General features: G+C 37.6%; 1 protein-coding gene across 4 annotated transcripts in view; it reads left to right on the forward strand.

The window, feature by feature from the left end:
• Positions 1–7004: 7004 nt before the first annotated feature.
• Positions 7005–19068, forward strand: part of ARMC3 (armadillo repeat containing 3) — a 129532-nt gene continuing 117468 nt past the window's right edge. For 3 of the 4 annotated variants that reach the window (XR_011976667.1, XM_072651702.1, XM_072651703.1), the window contains exons 1-2: positions 7005–7181; positions 12194–12242. Coding sequence is in view for 2 of the 4 variants with exons in the window: in XM_072651702.1 (XP_072507803.1) it covers positions 12195–12242 (48 nt within the window). In the remaining 2 variants the exon portion in view is untranslated. The remainder of the gene's footprint in view (positions 7182–12193; positions 12243–19068) is intronic. The other variant, XM_072651705.1, reaches the window with a different exon arrangement.

Raw genomic sequence — 19068 nt, forward strand, 5'->3', positions numbered from 1 at the left:
AATCTTACTTTACTTAGAATTGCCTTAAAGAGGGAATAACATATGTACTCAGTAGAGCATATAAATCTTGTCTTATCCTATAGGAAAGAGGGAATGGAGGGAGTACTGATTGAACGAAGTGTGGGTTAGGGGACATGATGGTCAAAAGGAAAATGGTCTTCAGGAAGGACAGGATTAAAGGAGACAGTGGGAAGGATAAATGCAAAAAAGCAGAACACAGGAGAAAAAAACAGTAATTTTAATTGTGGATATGAATGGGATGAGCCTCATAAACTGGAAACAGATAGCAGAGTGGACTGAAAATCAGAATTCTACCAAATGTGTTTACAAGAAACACTTTTGAAGCAGAAGGACACACACAAAGTAAAGGTAAAGGGCAGGATTATGCTTCAGCTGAAGTAAAAAACAGTAGGGGTAGCAATTATGATCTTGGACAAAGCAAAAGCAAAAATAGATCTAATTAAAAGACATAATCATGGAAACTACATTTTACTAAATGATACCATGAACAATGAAGTTATATCAATATTAAACATGTATGCACCGAATGAAATAGCATCCAATTTCTTAAAGGAAATATTAAATGAGTTATGGAAGGAAATAGATAGTAAAACCATACTAGTGAGGGACCACAACTTACCTCTTTCAGAACTAGATAAGCCTCCCAAAATAAGCAAAAAATAAGCTAAGGAAATAAGTAGAATTTTAGAAAAGTTAGATATGAGAGACCCCTGGAGAAAACTGAATGGCAACAGAAAGAATTATACTTTTTTCTTAGCACCTGGCACCTACACAAAAATGACCATGTATTAGGGCGTATAATCCTCACAACCAAATTCAGAAAATCAGAAATATTAAATGCATCCTTTTCAGATCATAATGTAATAAAAAATTTATTCAATAAGGGACTGTGGAAACAGATTAAAAATTAATTGGAAAGTAAATAATCTAATCCTAAAGAAATAATAGATCAAAGGACAAATCATAGAAACAATCAATAATTTCATTAAAAAGAATAACAACAATAAGACAACATAACAAAATTTGTGGGATGTAGCCAAAACAGTACTAGGGTGAAATTTTATATCTCTAAATGCTTAAATCAATAAAATAAAGAACAGGTCATGCAATGGGAAAAAAAATTAGAAAAAGAGCAAACTAAAAATCTGCAGTTAAGCATCAAATTGTAAATCCTGCAAATCAAAGGACAGATTAATAAAAAATCAAAAATAATGAAAAAATAAAACTAGAAACTAGTTTTATGAAAAATGCATAAACCACTGCTTAATTTGATTTAAAAAAAGAAAACCAAATTACCAGTGTCAAAAATAAAAAGGGTGAATTCAAGACCAATGAAGAAGAAATTAAATCACTTAGGAGCAATTATATGACAATAATATATGACATATAATAATTATATGACAATAAATATGACAATCTAAGTGAAACTGACAAATGTTAAAAAAAACATAAATTGCCCAGATTAACAGAAGAGGAAATAGAATACTTAAACAACCCTATCGTAGAAAAGCAAATTGAACAAGCCATCAATGAACTGTCTAAGAAAAAATCCCCAGGGCCAAGTGGAGTCACAATTGAATTTCAATATATAAAGAATAATTAATTCCAATACTATATAAACTATTTGTAAAAATGGGCAAAGAAGGAATCCTTCCAAATTCCTTTTACAACAAAATCTGGGGATTTTACAACAACCTAAATCAGGGAAGAGCAAACCCAGAAAGAAATCTATAGACTAATTTCCCTCATGAATATTGTTGGAAAAATTTTAAATAAAATACTAGTAAGGAGATTAAAGGAAACTATCACAAAAGTCATGCACTATAACCAAGCGTAATTTATACTAGGAATGCAGGGCTGATTCAATATTAGGAAAACTGTCAGTATAATTGGCCTGATCAATGACAAAACCAACACAAATCATGATAAAATATGAATAGATGCAGGAAAAAGCTTTTGACAAAATACAATTCCCATTCCTATTTAAAACACTAGAAAGCACAGGAATTAATGGTGCTTTCTTTAGATAATATTTATCTAAAACCATCAACAAGTATTATCTGTAATGGAGATAAGCTAAGAGGCCTTCCTAAACATCAGGAGTGAAGCAAGGATATCCACTATCACCACTACATTTAATATTGTTCTAGAAATACTAATCATAGCAACAACAAAGAAAAAATGAAGGAATTATAATAGACAATGAGGATATAAAACTATCACTCTTTGCAGATGATATGGTAGTATTATTCTTTGAGAATCAACTTAAAAACTAGTTGAAATAATGAACTTTAGCAAATTTGCAGGATATAAAATAAATTCACATAAATCATTAGCATTTCTATGTGTTACCAACAAAGACCAGCACCAAGAGATAGAGAAATTCCATTTAAAATAATCATAGACAATATAAAATATCTGGGACTCCTCCTGCCAAGACAGATCCAGGAATGATATAAGCACAATTACAAAACATTTTTCACATGAGTATAGTCAGATCTAAAGAACTGGAAAAATATTAATTGCTCATGGGTATGCCAAGCCAATATAATAAAAATGACAATTCTACCTAAATTGATTTATTTATTCAAATTTACTTCCAAAAATTGTTTATAGAGCTAGAAAAAGTAATAACAAAATTCGTCACAGAACAAAAGTCAAGGGAACTAATGAAAAAAATGTAAAAGAAGGTGGTCTCATTGTACCAGTTTTCAAATTGTATAATAAAGTGGTAATCATCAAAACAATCGGGTACTGGCTAAGGAACAAAGTGGTGGACCAGTGGAATAGATTAGGTACACAATACACAGGAGTAAATGCTCATAGTAACCTAGTGTTATATAAACCCAAAGATCCAAAGAAATTGCTATTTGACAAAAACTGCTGGGAAAACTGGAAAGCAGTTTGGCAGAAACTAGGTATAGACCAATTTCTCACACTGTATCCCAAGACATCAAAATAGGTACATGATTTAGACATAAAGGGTCATACCATAAGCAAATTAGGGGACCATGGAATTGTTTACTAGATGCATGGATGAGGAAAGAATTCATGACCAAACAAAAGAGAACATAATGTAGTGTAAAATGAATGATTGTGATTATATTAATTAAAAAGGTTTTGCACAAACAAAACCAATGCAACCAAGGTTAGAAAGAAAGCAGAAAGCTGGGAAGTTTTTTAATAGAAAGTTTCTCTGATAAAGGCTTCATTTCTCAAATATATAGAGAACTGATTCAAATTTATAAAAGTACACATCATTCCCCACTTGATAAATGGTTAAAGGATATGAACAGGCAGTTTTCAGATAAAAAACAATCAAAGCTATCTGTAGTCATATAAAATTCTCTAAATCACTATTAATTAGAGAAATGAAAATTAAAACAACTCTGAGGTGCCACCTATCAGATTGGGTAATAGGACAGAAAAGAAAAATGATAAATGTTGGTGGGGATATGGGAAAACTGGGACATTAATGCACTATAGGTAGAGTTGTAAATTGATCCAACCATTCTGGAGAGCAATTTGGAACTATGCCCAAAGGGTCATAAAACTGTGTGCACCCTTTGACCTAGTACACTAGTACCAGAAATATTTTAAAAAAAGGAAAAGGACCTATTTCTACAAAAATGTAGCAGCTCTTCTCATGATGGCAAAGAATTGGAAATTGAGTGGATGCTCATCAATCCATCAATTAGGGAATGACTGAACAGTATATGATTGTCATGGAACAGTACAGTGGTATAAAAAAGTTATGAGCAGCATGACTTCAGAAAAACCTGAAACAACTTAACACGAACCAATTCAAAGTGAAGTGAGCAGAACCAGGAGAACACTGTACACAGTAAACAGCAATACTGTGTGATGATCAACTGTGAATAACTTAGCAATTTTCAGCAGTATAATTATCCAAGACAATTCCAAAGGACTCATGATCAAAAATGCTGTCCACCTCCAGAGAAAGAACTGATGGAGTCTGAATGCAGATCAAAGCAGATTGTTTTTTACTTTTTATTTTTTCATAGTTTTTTTGGTCTGTATTTTCTTTTACAACATGACCAATATGGAAATATGTTTTGCATGATTGCACATGTATAACCTATATCAATTTGCTTGTTGTCTCAGGAAAGGGTGAGGGGAAGAAGGGAAAGAATTTGGAACTAAAAATTTTTAAATGAACTTTAAAAATTGTTTTCACATGTAAATAAAAAATTTTTTTTAAATGTTGAAAACAAAAACTAAACTGATTAATTACTTTAAAATAAATAAATAAAAAATCCTTCACCTGTCTCTTCCATCCCCCCTTTCTTCAGAAAGCAAGCTATTTGATATGGATTCTACATGTGCGGATAGATACAGACACATTCAGAGGTGATTATTTCCTTTGTCAAAGAATTTTTCCCAGGATTTCTTTAAATAATGAGTTCCACTAGTATACTTTAAAAATTGGTTGATAAAAATCCCTTTTATATACAAGTTCTCAGGAAAACATCATTGCATAAGGAGGGCTTGAAATCTCTGGAAGCTTGTTGCTTCCTGATGCTGACAGTTGACACCAGCACTGCAGGTGAGTGCATAACATGATTATTATTTTCCCACAAGTGTTTGGTAGCAGCTCTTCTCTCTGAAATTTAAGCCAAAATGTTTAACTATATTTTTCTTGAATCGTTAAAAGCACACCTAAATTCAAAATCAAGAAGAGGAAAGCATATTTATTTAAAACTGCAGTATAGGGGCAGATAAAAAAAAATTTAAGTAGTTTTTTCACTTTTACGTTTCTAGTGATTTTTACTAGAAATTTCAAAGGATTACCCTATAATTTTCCCTTCTTTTTCTCTTTTTGACCATGGTCTGTTTGCAAGTTTCAGTACTTGCTCTTTTGTTGAAGAAAGAATGGAGTTGTGGAAACTGCCTCTACTAATGTAGCCACCTATTCTTTAACTTACAGCTGTGAAGTGATGCACATCTGTAATGCGTGTGAGTGATGGTCTTTTTTAATTCTTTAGAATTAAGTCTTTAGACTAGAGACTGTAATATTATTATAGGATCATAGAGGGAGAATTATAAGGTGCCTTGGAGGCCACTCCATCTCCTCATTTATAAATGGGGATACTGAAGTTTATGGAGATTAAGGGATAGTATTCGAACTCAGGTTCTGAAACTCCAAAGCCCTATTCTTTCCATTTTGCAATGCTGCCTCCCATGACTCATAGACACACAATAGTAGCAAAGCACTGGTATTAAAAACTGGTCTTTTGTTTCTGGGAGAAGTTTGTGGTCATTAAGGGAGACTTGCAGTTTGTAGCCAGTTCTCCTTTTTAATTCTGGGTCTGATTTGTTGTCGGCTTGTACTGTCTATCCAAGATATGTACATACACACACACACACACGTACACACAATGTTGGACAAGAGCTATAGATTTTCTATCTACCTGCATATTATAATCTGAGTAGTAGGCCTTGATCTACCGGTTTTTCCTTGTGTTATTTATTAGACCAAACAGATCTCATCCAAGAGATTCTGTAATGCCCTTGGGTTTTACGGAACCAGCACAATGACATGGGCAAACAGGAGCATCTGAATGACCTCAACATCTCTAAGGAATCGATCTTCAATTTGGACCCTACTCTGAATCTCCTTCATGATCCTGTGAAACAACTTTGGTGAGCGTATGTCTCCCCCTTTTATGTTTTGCTTGACATTAAAGACAGTTGTCTTTCAAGGAATTCTGAATAATTTTGAGGTATGCTGGAGACAATATGTTTACTGAATCCAATCATTTTTAAAAAAAAAAGCAATAAAGATGGGATTTTATATGCTCTATATCTCTGTCAATTGTGTGATGGGACTTATAGATTCACTTGTGAAAGTTTGCCTGTCTACTAATACCCCTTTTATCTGTGTTGCAATAGAGTGCCGAGGCTAGATTAAGAAAGATTTTTGTGCAAATCTAATCTCTGGCAAATAAACTTAACCCTATTTGCCTCAGTTGCCTTGTCTGTAAAATGAGATGGAGAAGGAAATGGCAAAATATTCCAATATTTTTGCCAAAGAAAACCTCAAACAGGCTCATCACTGAAAAAGACTAAACCACAGCAAGAGATGGAAAGTGGGTGTCTATATAGGTTGGAAATTTCTGATTTTCTGAAGTCTTTTTTTCAGGATTAATAAAATCTGAGATTTCCCCCTCTCAGGATTTCTCCCAGGATTGGATCCCTTGTGACTCTCCTTCCCTCGACACTCTCATAACCCCATCACTGCCAACACGGATTTCTCCTGTATGTACTCAGCTGAAGCTGGTTGATTTCTCTTTGTTCTGCCTGCGTTTGGCAGAGTATAAAATACTCTTTCTAGCAGTTTGGCACGGAAGGGGGAAGCAAGAAGACAGTGGGTTGCATTGCGTCTTTGAGATTTTTTTGTTTGTTTTGCTTTTAAGGATAGGGCACACGTGCATGTTGGTGGCTCCTTTGGAGAAGAACACAATGGCGAGTAAACAAGAGAGGAATAAAAAAGGCTGTTGAGCATTAGTGAGGAGGTCAGACACAGAACCGTTATTATCGCACAATGGTACAAAGAACAATCAGCGGGAGGTGAATTACTAATCAAATTAACCGCTGATTTTCCGAGGGCTTCAGCTTGTCTGCCGAGGTCGGATGAGAATGACTGCTAGGAGAAATCGCGATGCGGGCGGGGACGGAGCCCTGACAAGTGCCAAGCGCTGCCAGGGCACGCGAAGCGCTTCTTAAGGCGCAGGGGAAGCCGGAGCAGCCCGGGGCTGTGGGGCTCTGCAGCCAGTTGTGAAAATGGGATGTTAAAGGGACGTACTATCACTCTTACTAAAGCAGGGAGGGGATTTATTTAATTCTTTAAGAAGGAAAGAAGAGAAGCGGTCCTGGTCCAGGGTCCCCCTGGTCCAGGCTCCAAGGGATGCGATGCTGTAGGATGCGCTGGGATGCAGCACACTCTACCAGAAGGGCGGGGCGGGGGCGGGGCCTAGGCCGCCTCCTGAAGGCGCATGCGCCTAAGCATGTTTTCGCTCTCCTCCTCCTCCTGCCCCTCCCCTTCCCTCGTCTCCTAGCAACTGAAAACAACCAGAAGCCCAAGCCTAGAGGAAGGAGGGAGGGAGCGGAGGGAGCTGTTGCTCCAGGTTCACGGGCAGGTAAGGCCAAGGCTGGGATGGCAGGGAGAGCTTGGAGGAAGTCTAGAGGGCCAGGAGGCAGGTGGAGTCCCGGGAGACTCGAGGCTGGCTCGGAGGAAACATTCCGGGCAGGACCAAGTGTTCTCAGGAGATCCGCCTCCCCCCACGCTGAGCTGACCATGTCCAGAGGCTGGCCTGGCTGGGGCAGGGGGGTTGGGTTTTGTTTTCCTTTTCCCTCAGCTCCCTTCCCTCTTTCTTTTTAATCCCTCCTCCCCTTCCTTTTCTTTCTTCTTTCTCCTCTTTCCCCTTTTTCTTTCTCCCTCTAACTCGTCCTCTTTTTTAATCCATCCTCCGCTTCCTTTTCTTTCTTCTTTCTCTTCTTTCCCCTTTTTCTTTCTCCCTTTAACTCCTCCTACTACTTCTCCTCCCCTTCCTATTCCAATGCCTCTTCTCCTTTCACCACCACTTTCTGCTTCTTTCCCCTTCTTTTTCTATATCTTCTTTCCTTTTTCCTTTTATTTCTTTCTTCCTTCTCCTCTTCCCTCCTTTTTCATTGCTTCTCCCTTAACTTTCCCTTCCCTCTTTTCCTTTCTCTTTCATCATCCTTCTTGCTTTTCCTTCACCTCAGATTCTTTCATTTTATTTGCCCCTGCCTCCTCCCTTCACCTCTTCTTTACTCTTTTCCTTTCTCTCCCACTACTCTTTTCTTTCCTTATGTTTGTCTTTCTTTCTTCCTTCTCCTCCCCTTTTTTGTTATCTTCTACCTCCTTCATCCTTTTCTTCCTTCTTCCTGCAACGTACTGGCAAGCCTTGGAATCAGGAAGACCTGGATTCATATACTAACTGTAGGCAAATCCCTTAACATCTCAATGCCCCCAGGCAACTCTCCAAGACTACAAGGTATAGTGTGGGAAGTTTGCCAGATACACATCAGGAGTTCCCACTTATGACACCATTACATGTCTAGAACTGATCCTTCTCCCACCCTTCTCCCCCCTTAAAATAATGCAATGATGAATTAATCAAATTCCTCCTGGTTTTAATAAGGCATAAAAATGAATAAACAAAGAGGAGAAAGGAGAAGAAAACATAGCCAAAAAAGGGAGCTAAGAGCCTCAAATAGAAATAATTTTCAATACAGTTTTACTTAGGTCCAGATCAGAATGGAGAGACATCTTGGAGTAAAGAATAAAAAGCCAACCCAGGACCAGGAAGATCTGGGCTCAAGTCCCACTGACACATAGTAATTATGTGACCCTGGCAAGTCAGGTGCTCTAGGTGGCTACTCTTTAAGACTATATAACATGGAGAAAATGCTAACTTGTACCCTAACCATATATGTTTCCCCATGGGTGTTGTTTCTATCCTAAATATGTCTTTTCTTCTCCCTCTATATTCTTTCCCTTCTATATTTCTTTTTTCCTATCTCACTTATCTTCTGTCTCTTTCTGTTGCTGTGTCTCTTTGCCTCTGTCCTTTTGTCTGTCTCTTTCTCTACTTACCTCCCATAAGCTGCCATTGATTTAACGAGCCTTTTTCAAATCTGATATCCCAGAGATGTCTCAGAGTGAGTTCCTCCCTCTTTTCCAAACTTCTTTATTTCTGTTGAAAGCACCACTATCCTTCTAGTTTCTCAGATTCACTACTTCAGAATCATCCTGGATTCTCATTTTCCCTCACCCCACGTATCCAACCAGATGCCATTTCTGCCATCATAACATCTCTTGCATCTGACCCCTTCTCCCCACCCAGGACACAACTACCTAATGCCTCAATTCTGGCCCTCAAGACCTCTCACCATTCATTCTAGTGTATCTTACATACTGCTGCCAAAGTAATTTTTCCAAATGCAAATCTGACCATGTGATTCCCTACTCAGTCAACTTCAGTGCTTTCCTATTTTCTCAAGAATCACATGTAAAATCCTGTTTAGCTTTTAAAGCCCTACACAACCTGGCCCAACCCATCTTAATGGCCTTAGTGGACATTATCCCCTCTCCTACACCCTGCAGATCCAGACAAAACTGGCATTTTGTCTAATCCTTACATATAACCTTCCACTGTCTATCTCCATGGCTTTGTACTGGCTCTTTCTTTTGTCTGGAATTCATTCTGTCTTTACTCTTTATCAGAGAATCCTTTTCTTCCAGATGCACCTCAAACATCACCTTCTGCACAAAGCCACTCCACTCCTTCCCAACTTCTTTCCCCAGCTAATGTATTTAACCTACTATGTATGTGTATATGTATCAAATGCATGTATATATAATATATGCATGCATACACATATATCATATAGAGCATATATAGTTTTGTATAGATACAGAATAGATTTGTATTTATTCACCTTATATTTATGCTGTACATATTTTACATGCACTTAAGTAAAAGTAATTAAAAGGTAAATACGCAGGGACAATTTTATTCTTTGTGTCTGTATCCCCAGCACCCAAAATAGTGCCTTGCACATAAGAGGCACTTAATATTTGATTCCTTGATTGGTAGAGGACATTTTTTCACAATTGCTCTATAGCAGTGAAATCATGGGTCTCAATTCATGTCCAAACCAGAATATTATTGTGGTCCTCTCAGAGCTGCTATTCCTGTCTTTTGCCTTTCCCTCTTTACTCACCACTACAAATCACTAATATGGGAATAAGAAAAATAGATACTAAGACTTAGCATTAGAAGACCCTATGGATATAAGTCCACATCCTTCAGTTCTCTGGCTCTAAATCCAATGTTCTTTCCAGAACATTCACTTTCCCTTTAAGGCCAGAACAGGGACTAGGAAAGGGGGAGGAAGGGCCTGTAACCCCTGGCTCTGAGCCCAGGGCACATCCATAGGGAGCTGTCAGGCAAACACTGACTTAATAGAGGCTCTGGGGACAACATAGGCATACGGATTTGGTGGAGGCTGGGGTTTTATTTACTATTGTCAGACTGGCCCTCCAAGCCGAATGCCATGGGGGTGCTCCAAAGGTCTCATAAGAGCAGGGAGTTGAGGGAGCCTCAAGCTTTTGCAGGGTAGAAATCCTTTGCCTTACTGGTCCCCAGTCAGTCAACAGGCATTAAGAACCTACGATGCACCAGTAACTATGTGCTAGGTGATGGAAATACAAAGAAACCTTTGGAAATCAGGTACCATAACTATTTGAATATGTGAGTTGTTTCTCAGGTGTTACTTGTTCTCAAACAATAATTTATTAGGATCACTCAATTTATAGGAGACAGAGCAATTTTTATGATCTTATTAAATTACATACATACATACACATTTTATAACAAAAAACAAAAGAAACAGGTCACAATATCATATGTATTCCTATTTCTTGTTCTATGTATATTGAAATGATTGTGTTTGATTGGTTAAGTTCACAATAAAAAAAATAAAAATTTAAATGACACTTTTCCTAGGTGATATAGGCTTTTCCTAAAAGTATTGGTATGACCTAGAAGATTTGTTAAGGGCTTTCCCCAAGAGGTACTCAGTACGGTGCCCAATGCCTGGCACGTAGTAGTCACCTAAATCCTTATTGATTGACTGAGTCACATCTGACACACAGCTAGTAGCTTAGTTCAGGCCCTCATCACCTCTTCTCTTAATTATTCCAAAAACCTCTTACCTGGTCTGTCCCCACTCCAGCCCATCCTACACTCTGTGGACAAAGGAATATTTCCAAAATGCAGATCTGACCCTCTCGCTTACTTAATTCTGGTGTTCCTTATTGTCTCTAGGACAAAAGATAAACTCCTGTCTTTAGTTTTTAAAGTACTTTACAGCCTTGCCCCAAATTCTCTTCCAATTTTATTATGCATTGCCACTTCTCCTGCACTCTGGAATTCAGCCGTTCTCTCTAACTCATGATCTTCTAGATACCATAGCCATGCCTGGAATATACACTGTCTTCATCACGCCCTCAGAGAATCCCTCTCTTCAGCTTGTACATGAAGCCTTTCCTGATCCCCCAACACATTCTACCTTCTCTCTCATTCTAGCTTTCTGAAAAACTACTTTGTATTTTTTCTTTTTATGTGTTTATTTATAGATATATTTCTTGCTTTCCTCATTGGAATATATGTTCCTTCCCTGCAAGGATTATTTAATTCTTTTATATCTGTATTCTAAACACATAGCATAATCCCTGGCACATAGCAGGTGCATAAGAAATGCTAACTATTGACTGATTGAATAAAATTCTGCTCTGAGGTCTTATCACTTTAATAATAATACTAATGATACAGTTGTTCATGTCATGCTTTAACATAAGCACCCTGAGGGGATGGTAGCACAAGTGCCATCTTATTTTATGTTCGAGGACCTAAAGCCCTTTTTAAATGATTTGTCCATGATGACATACCTGGTTAATATCTGAGGCAAGTCTCTTAACACGAAGTCCAACTTCTCCTCTACCCTCTGCTGAGCTGGGGATGGTCCTCAGATGAAAAGATATAGAGCCTATACTTAAAACCTTTCCCACTTGACAATAGTACCTATTAGATCTATGCGGTGATGAATTTTTAAGCCATGATAAATCTAATTTTATTTTTACTAAGCTATAGAGAGCTTGTGATCTCCACTGAAGGAGTAGCCACACCAACAAAACTACAGCTTTTTGACACATAGCTTTCATTAAAAAAAAAAATTCTATTGTCCCCGCCATAAATGACCATGCTGAGCAGATTAAAAAAACCTCAGAATTAACTTCTGTCTATATTCCATGAAAGGGGCATTCCCACAAAGTAATTTAGATCAATCCATAGGATGAGAGAAGAGAGAGAGGAAAAAGAGAAAGAAAGAGAATATGAATATGCTGGATGAGTACCATAAAAGGCTTGATTCTTCCGGCTAGTCAGTGACCCTTTGTTATAGAATCAGTCATTGGTTTTTAGCATCACTGTTGCCTGCATCGCGCCCATGAAGCCAGGGCTTTTCAACATCATGCTCAATAAACCTATCAAATGTATATAGGAATAACAAGTAGTAGAGAAAAACAGAGTGATTCTTTGTATTTTCTGGTCTGCCCTTTTAGGATGGGTAAAAAAATAAAGAAGGAAGTAGAACCTCCTCCTAAAGATGTGGTAAGTTTTCTGATTTGTGGTATATTATAAGAAAATTCTTCATTTAAGGGCACTTTGACTATTGATTTTTTGACAGCTGTATCTGTAAAAGGAACCTTGGAAGTCGTATGAACTGTATTGTTATATACATGGAGATATATGATCACATAAGTCCAAAGCCTGGCTAATGTTTAAATTAACCAGTTCTAATATAGTATTATATCTTGGAATAGAAATTTGAAACATTGTGATCACTTAATTACAAGATTAGAGACCCACAATTATTTTCATTTTAAGTATGTGAGTGATACATCATGTTCATGAGCAAGCTTTTTTTTTGGAAATATTTAGTCAAAATTTACTGTCTGATGTTCACCATAAGCCAGTTAAGATGAACAAAAATCAGAATTTGAACTAAAACTATTTATGTGAAGAAAGCTGTCCAAAAATTGACTCAGGTCTCTGGATATCAGAAGTATTGCATTATTTATCCAGAATTATGAAGGATATCAATACTTCACCACTACATCATTTAGCCATTTTTTTGTTACATAGGGCATATATCTATTGATATCTCTTTCAAAAAAAAGTTATTTTTTCTTTTTAAAGTCTACAAAAAACTGAAAGATTCTGTTTGTTCAAGCTAGAGGGAACCCCTTGGGCTGTTCATGTATCAAACTTCAGGCTTGTGAAGAAGCAGATATGAATAAAGCATGAAATAAAACTTTTTTTGAAACAGCCATAGATGTGATTTTCCTCTTTTAAAAAAAATGAAGAGATAGGATTGTATATTTAATATAATCTTAGAATTGGAAGAGCCCTTAGATGACCTCATCTAATCCAATATCCCACTCACATTAGGAACGTTTTCTTTGACAACAGTCTCTACATGAAGAGTCCAGTGATGGAACAGGAACAAGTGTATATGACATCCCATTCTATTTGAATAGTGTTACTGGAGTCAGTTCAATGGATATCTGCTGCATTGAATTAAATAGAGTTTAATTACTTACTAGAAAGTAAAAAAGAAGTTTATTTTTTTTTTTTACCAGTTTTATCTAATGCCTTGGCCCTAGTTATACCCTCTGGAGCTGTTATGAGAAAAAAAATCATGAACTATTTGAAAATGGCCATCATAGGATGATAGATTAAGATAATGAAAGGAACTTTTAGTAGGCCATCTGGTTCAACACTGCTTGTTTTACTGATGAAGAAAGAGACCTGAGAGGGGAAATGACCTGCCCCATGTCACACTGGTAGTGAGAGAAGCAGAATTGGAACCCAGGTTCTCTGGCTTCAAAGCCAGTATACTTATGTGTAAAACTTGTCAATTTCATGTAACTTAAATGGCCTATTTTATCCTTTTTGATCACTGTTATCCCTTCTTTCCAGAGCTGTGAAAAGTACTTGATCTTGTTTTCTTCTATTATTTTTATGGTGAGATGTTTAAAATATTCAAGTCATTTGCTTATGTTGAGCTTATTTTGTTATATGGTATAAGATGCTAAACTAAACCTAATTTCCACCAACTCTCTTTCAGTCTTCCCAGCATTTATTGTCAAATAAAGATTTATCCCCATTAGACTGTGAACTCCTGGAGAGCAGGGACTGTGTTTTTGCCTCTTTTTGTATCCCCAGTGCTTCACATAGTGCCTGGCATACAGAAAACACTTACTAGCTGACTGATTAGTTTATGTTGTTGGAATTATTGAACACTAGTTTTGAGTTCACAATTAGGATAAAAAAATAGTTTGATTTGGGGGAAGAGGAAAATGATTGAGGGGAAAAACCTGTTTTGTATCAGATATTTTTGACAAAGGTCTGATATCTAAGATATGTACCTAGATATACATCTGTGCCATATATAAACACATATATGTGTACATACGTGGAATTAATATAGATATATATAATATCAAAACCTGAAATTCACCAAAGAAAGTGGTCAAAGGATACAAATAAACTGTTCTCAAAACAAGATTTACAAGCTATTAACAGCCATGTGAAAGACTGTTCCAAACCACTAATAATAACTGCACATCAAAGCTACCTCTAAAGTTTCATCTCAGATTCAGTAAATTGCCAAAGATGACAAAAGATAGAAATATTGATTGCTGGTGGGGTTGTAGGAAGACGGGCACACTAATCTCCTGTTTATGGAACTATGAGTTGGTCCACAAGTTAAAGAAAGGAATCTGGAAACATGCTAAGAAAGTGACTAAAATATCAATATTCTTTGACCCAGAGTTGCCTCTGCTGACATATGAAAGGTCCTGTAAATACCAAACTGTATATAGCAGTACTATTTATACTAGCAAAGAATTAGAAACAAAATAGATAGCCCTCTGTCAGAGCATGGCTAAGCAAATTATTACACATACATGGAATATAGCTGTGCTGTTGGAAATGGTGAATTTGAAGAAACTGATAAGACATGTATGAACTGGTTGGTACAAAGCAAAGTAAGAAGGATGAAGAAACAATATATGCAATGACTACAAGATCAATGAAAAGAATACCACCAGACACTGAAATTGGATATTGTTGAGTTCAATTATTATGACTCAGCCTGGCCCAAAGAAAGAATATGATAATTCCAGTTCTTCTTTGGAGACATAAGGCACTATGGGAGCAGAATACAGCATACAGTGTCTCTCCTTATATGTAAGTTGGTTAGTTTTGCTGAACTGTTTTTCTTAATTTTTGTTTGTAACAAAGGATGGTTCTCTGAGTAAGAGAGGGGAGAAAATTTTAGAAAATGTAAGCAATGTAAAATATATTAATAAACATTTTAAATGGCTATCACGTGCCCCCTTAAGGCACCTCTTTTCCAGTCTTAATCATTCTGATTCCTTCAACCATTCCTTAGTTTAGATGATTTGCTGACTCCTCACTATCACAGTACTGCTACAACCTCCCCCTGGCCATGGGCCTGGAGCGAAACACTGTACTCTAGATGTAGTCTGACCAATATAGGATAAAAGGGGATTATTGTATCCTTTGTCTGGATATTAAATTTCCATTAATACAAGCTAAAATTGCATTAGCTTTGTTAGAGGCCATATCATACCATTCACTCATACTGAATAGTTTCCTGGAAGATGGTAGCCTATTTTTAAAAATAAAAATTCTTTAGGAAGAACATGTTCCATCTGAGATTAGAGATTTGGAACTATGTTTGGAACAAAGATCTTTGACTGATCCACTCATCTTAATGCTTTATAATTAGACTTCTTAGAATGTAGTGTACAGTGGCATAATGAACAATTTTTGTGACTGGGGTAAAATATTATATCTAGAATTTTTATATTTCCCCATATTATGCTGAGGCAAAGTCTCAGAACAGTAACCATACCAGAAAGAAGCCTGCACTGCATTTTAGTAAAATTATTATTGTAGGCATAATATTACTGATAAGACAACCCTCCTTATAACCTAGAAATATACCAGCTATGTCTGCAGCACACAGAATATCTGGAGTAGCAAGAGGCATAAATGCTTGTACCTTTAGCTATCTCTTTGCTGATCATTCTACTGCAGAAACATCCAGAACAATTCTCATGTAAGAGAAGCTCTCTAGGAAGCTAAGACAATAATACTCTTCCTAAGTCCTATATATTCTTCTGAAATACTTTACTGGAGAAGGAAATGGCAATCCGCTCCAGTATTTTTGCCAAAAAAACTCCATGGACAGTATGGGCAAGCTATGGTCCGTGGGGCCAGGAAGAGTCAGACAAGACTGAATGACTGAGCCATGACAACAGTCCTAGAGGTGTACCTTGTATTGGATACATATTTTCACGTTACAGAATTTCAGAGTTGGAAGGAACCTCAAAAGCCAGAGAGCTAAACCAATACCTGAATAAACATACTTACCTTAAAGTTTGTCAGTAAACAACTAAACACACTGAACTCAGTGAAACCCCTCAGACCTCCTTACATAGTGGTAAATGAAACCACCAAACAGCAGTATTGCACAGATCGCGTACTTATGGTTCTCTTTCCCCCAGTTGTTGTGATAAAGTTTATCCCTGCCTTACCCCCTCTCCCTCCTCTCCAGGGGCCCTGGAGGGGACATGGGCATCTTCTTTATTAACTTCCATGGGTAGTACTCTGGGCCATAATCCTTTCACCTGACCAGATAATAGAACCACACTCATTTCTATCTGTTATTTACAGTTGAGTGCATTTCAGATCCTTCTCTAGATCCCCCACCTGCACAGAGTGTTCCCATGACTGCCAAGGAAAATTCTGAGCAACATACCAATTAAGAGGTGTGAGGCATGGAAAATTGGACAAATCTTCCATATTTGTGGTAGCACTAATGCATATGGTTCAGTCACTGGAAAACACTGAATGAGTCAATGCAACTTTCATTTAAAACAGAAAAAGCCTGCATACAAGGAGCTAAGTGTGATATAACCTTGTCCCATGATTCCAGTCACAGAGACTGTTTTTCATGGACCCTCTCTTGCCTTCCCTGTAACTGCAGCAACCTTAAACCTTAAGATTTGTGAAGTGTCTTGGATTCCCTTCTGTGGGTAGTAAATGTTCCTAGATCACCAAGGTTGGCATTTACTGAGTCTTTGGCATGTTTACCAGATATGCATATGGGGAGAATTCACAGATTACCTGAAAAAATCAGCTGGCAACTTAGAACTTTGAATAAAATATCACACAATGTAGTGTGACATAATAGAGAGAATTCTGGACTTGGAGTCAGGAGTCCTAGGTTCTATTGCCAGTATCTGACAACACTTCCTAGCTATGACCTTAGCCAAGTCATTAAAAGAACACGCTCTGTGCCTCAGTTTCTTCATCTGTAAAATGAGGATTATTATTTTTCTCTACCTGCCTCACAGGACATATGTGGGGAAAGTGCTATATAAATGTCAGCTTAGTATTCACAGTCTTGAGAAGTGATCCATTGTCATGAGGATGGTGATATTCCCTTCTAAAAGGAATGTCTGTTAAAAAAAATTTTGTTACATGATGCCATGGTCATAGAAGCATTCTTGCATTCAATCCCATCAATTTGAACAAGGACTTCTGTGTACCCTGGTACTAGTCACGCCATTAATGTAGAACTTACACCCTTAACACAGAACCAAAAGTGTCATACTCCCTTTTGACTAGGGAAAGGAATAGAAATAGCATTTATTAAGTGCCTGCTACATACAAGGCATTAAGTTTATCACTTTACAAATGTAATCTCATTTGATCCTCAGCAACAACCCTATTACTGATATTATTATCTCCGTTTTATAGTTGAGGCAGACAGAGGTTGCCAAGGGGGCAATTAGGTGGCACAGTGTCAGGTATGGCATCAGGAAGACTCATGTTCCTGAGTTCAAATCTAGCCTCAGACACTTACACTAGCTTTGTGACCATGGGCAAGCCAGTTAACCCTATTTGTCTCAGTCTTTTCATCCATAAATGAGCTGGAGAAGGAATGATAAAACATTTGTATCTCTGCCAAGAAAACCCCAAATGGAGTTGGACACGGCTGAAAAATGACTAAACAATAAAAGCAGTCACATAGTAAATGGATTTGAACTCAGGTCTTCCTGACTTCAGACTAAATATCTATATCTATTTCTATATCTATATCTATATCTATATCTATATCTATATCTATATCCACCATCACTCAGCAGCCCCTAGCAATAATGCTAACAGATAAAATTCATATTTCCCACCTCCATCTAATGTTTTAGTTCTAACATCACAGGGAGCCTACAGGGTCTCCTCCCAATCGTACATTTTCTTGACTCCTTTTTGCTGTGCATATATCCTGGGAGCAAATAATAGTTCCATATAGGCTTCCTCATGGCAGCTGAAGTATTTCTCATTCCATACACAGTATTACCTGGAAGAAAAAAACACACCCCCAAAAAGCTTGAAGCGAGGGGGGGGGGCGGGGAAAGGTAGTAGAATAGAAGCAGTAGCCAGGCTCTCCCTACATTCTGCTTGAAAATGCCTTATTTAAAATAATGCCTGAAATCAAATTTAGGAGCAGCAGAGCCAACAGAAGGTCAGGGTGAGACATTTTTCCAGCCCTTTGGAGGTTGGAAAGAGATGTCCGTGACACTGGGATGAGGCCTTGCCTGGAACCAGCATGGCAGCAACATCAACTGTGGGCCATGAGTTGGCCACAGCAATGGAAGCAGCTTTATGAGCTCTCAAGCTAGAGATAGTAAGGGGACCTGACAACTGGTCAGAAAGAGATTAAAAGAAACTCCTAGGTAGCTCCAATGTTATAGCCACTTCTGAGTCACAGTTGCAGGGCAGACAGAGGTATCTGCAGTGACAAAGGGGCAGGAACCCTAAGGAACAGTGGCCTTTGCAGTCACAAGAGATCAGGGGGACTGAGGTGCAGCAGCATTTGCAGCTACAAGAGATCAGGGGCACTTTCTGGGTAAGGATCAGAGTGCAGACCAGGAGAGCAGTGACCACACCTCTCCCCAGATTACATCACCCTGGAAGCACTGAAACCCCCAGAACTAGCTCTGAAAACAGCAGTGCCTGAAGTTTGGGACAGTGCCTCTCCTCCACCCTGAGAATAGAAGTTCTAAGTCAAGAAATAGGCTGGAAAAATGAGCAAACAACAAAAAAGAACCTCACCATAAAAAGTTACTGTGGTGACTGGAAAGATGAAGACACAAACTCAGAAGAAGAAAATAATATCAAAACAGCTACAAGTAAAGCCTCACACAAAAAGTCAATTGGATAGAAGCCTGGCAAAATCTCCTGGAAGAGCTGAAGAAAAGACGTTAAAAACCAAATAAGAATGATAAAGGGAAAATTAGTAAAGAAGTGAGAGCTATACACAGAAATAATCCTCGAT

This window comes from Notamacropus eugenii, chromosome 3 (genome assembly GCF_028372415.1).
Source record: "Notamacropus eugenii isolate mMacEug1 chromosome 3, mMacEug1.pri_v2, whole genome shotgun sequence".
Classification (NCBI taxonomy): Eukaryota; Metazoa; Chordata; class Mammalia; order Diprotodontia; family Macropodidae; genus Notamacropus; species Notamacropus eugenii.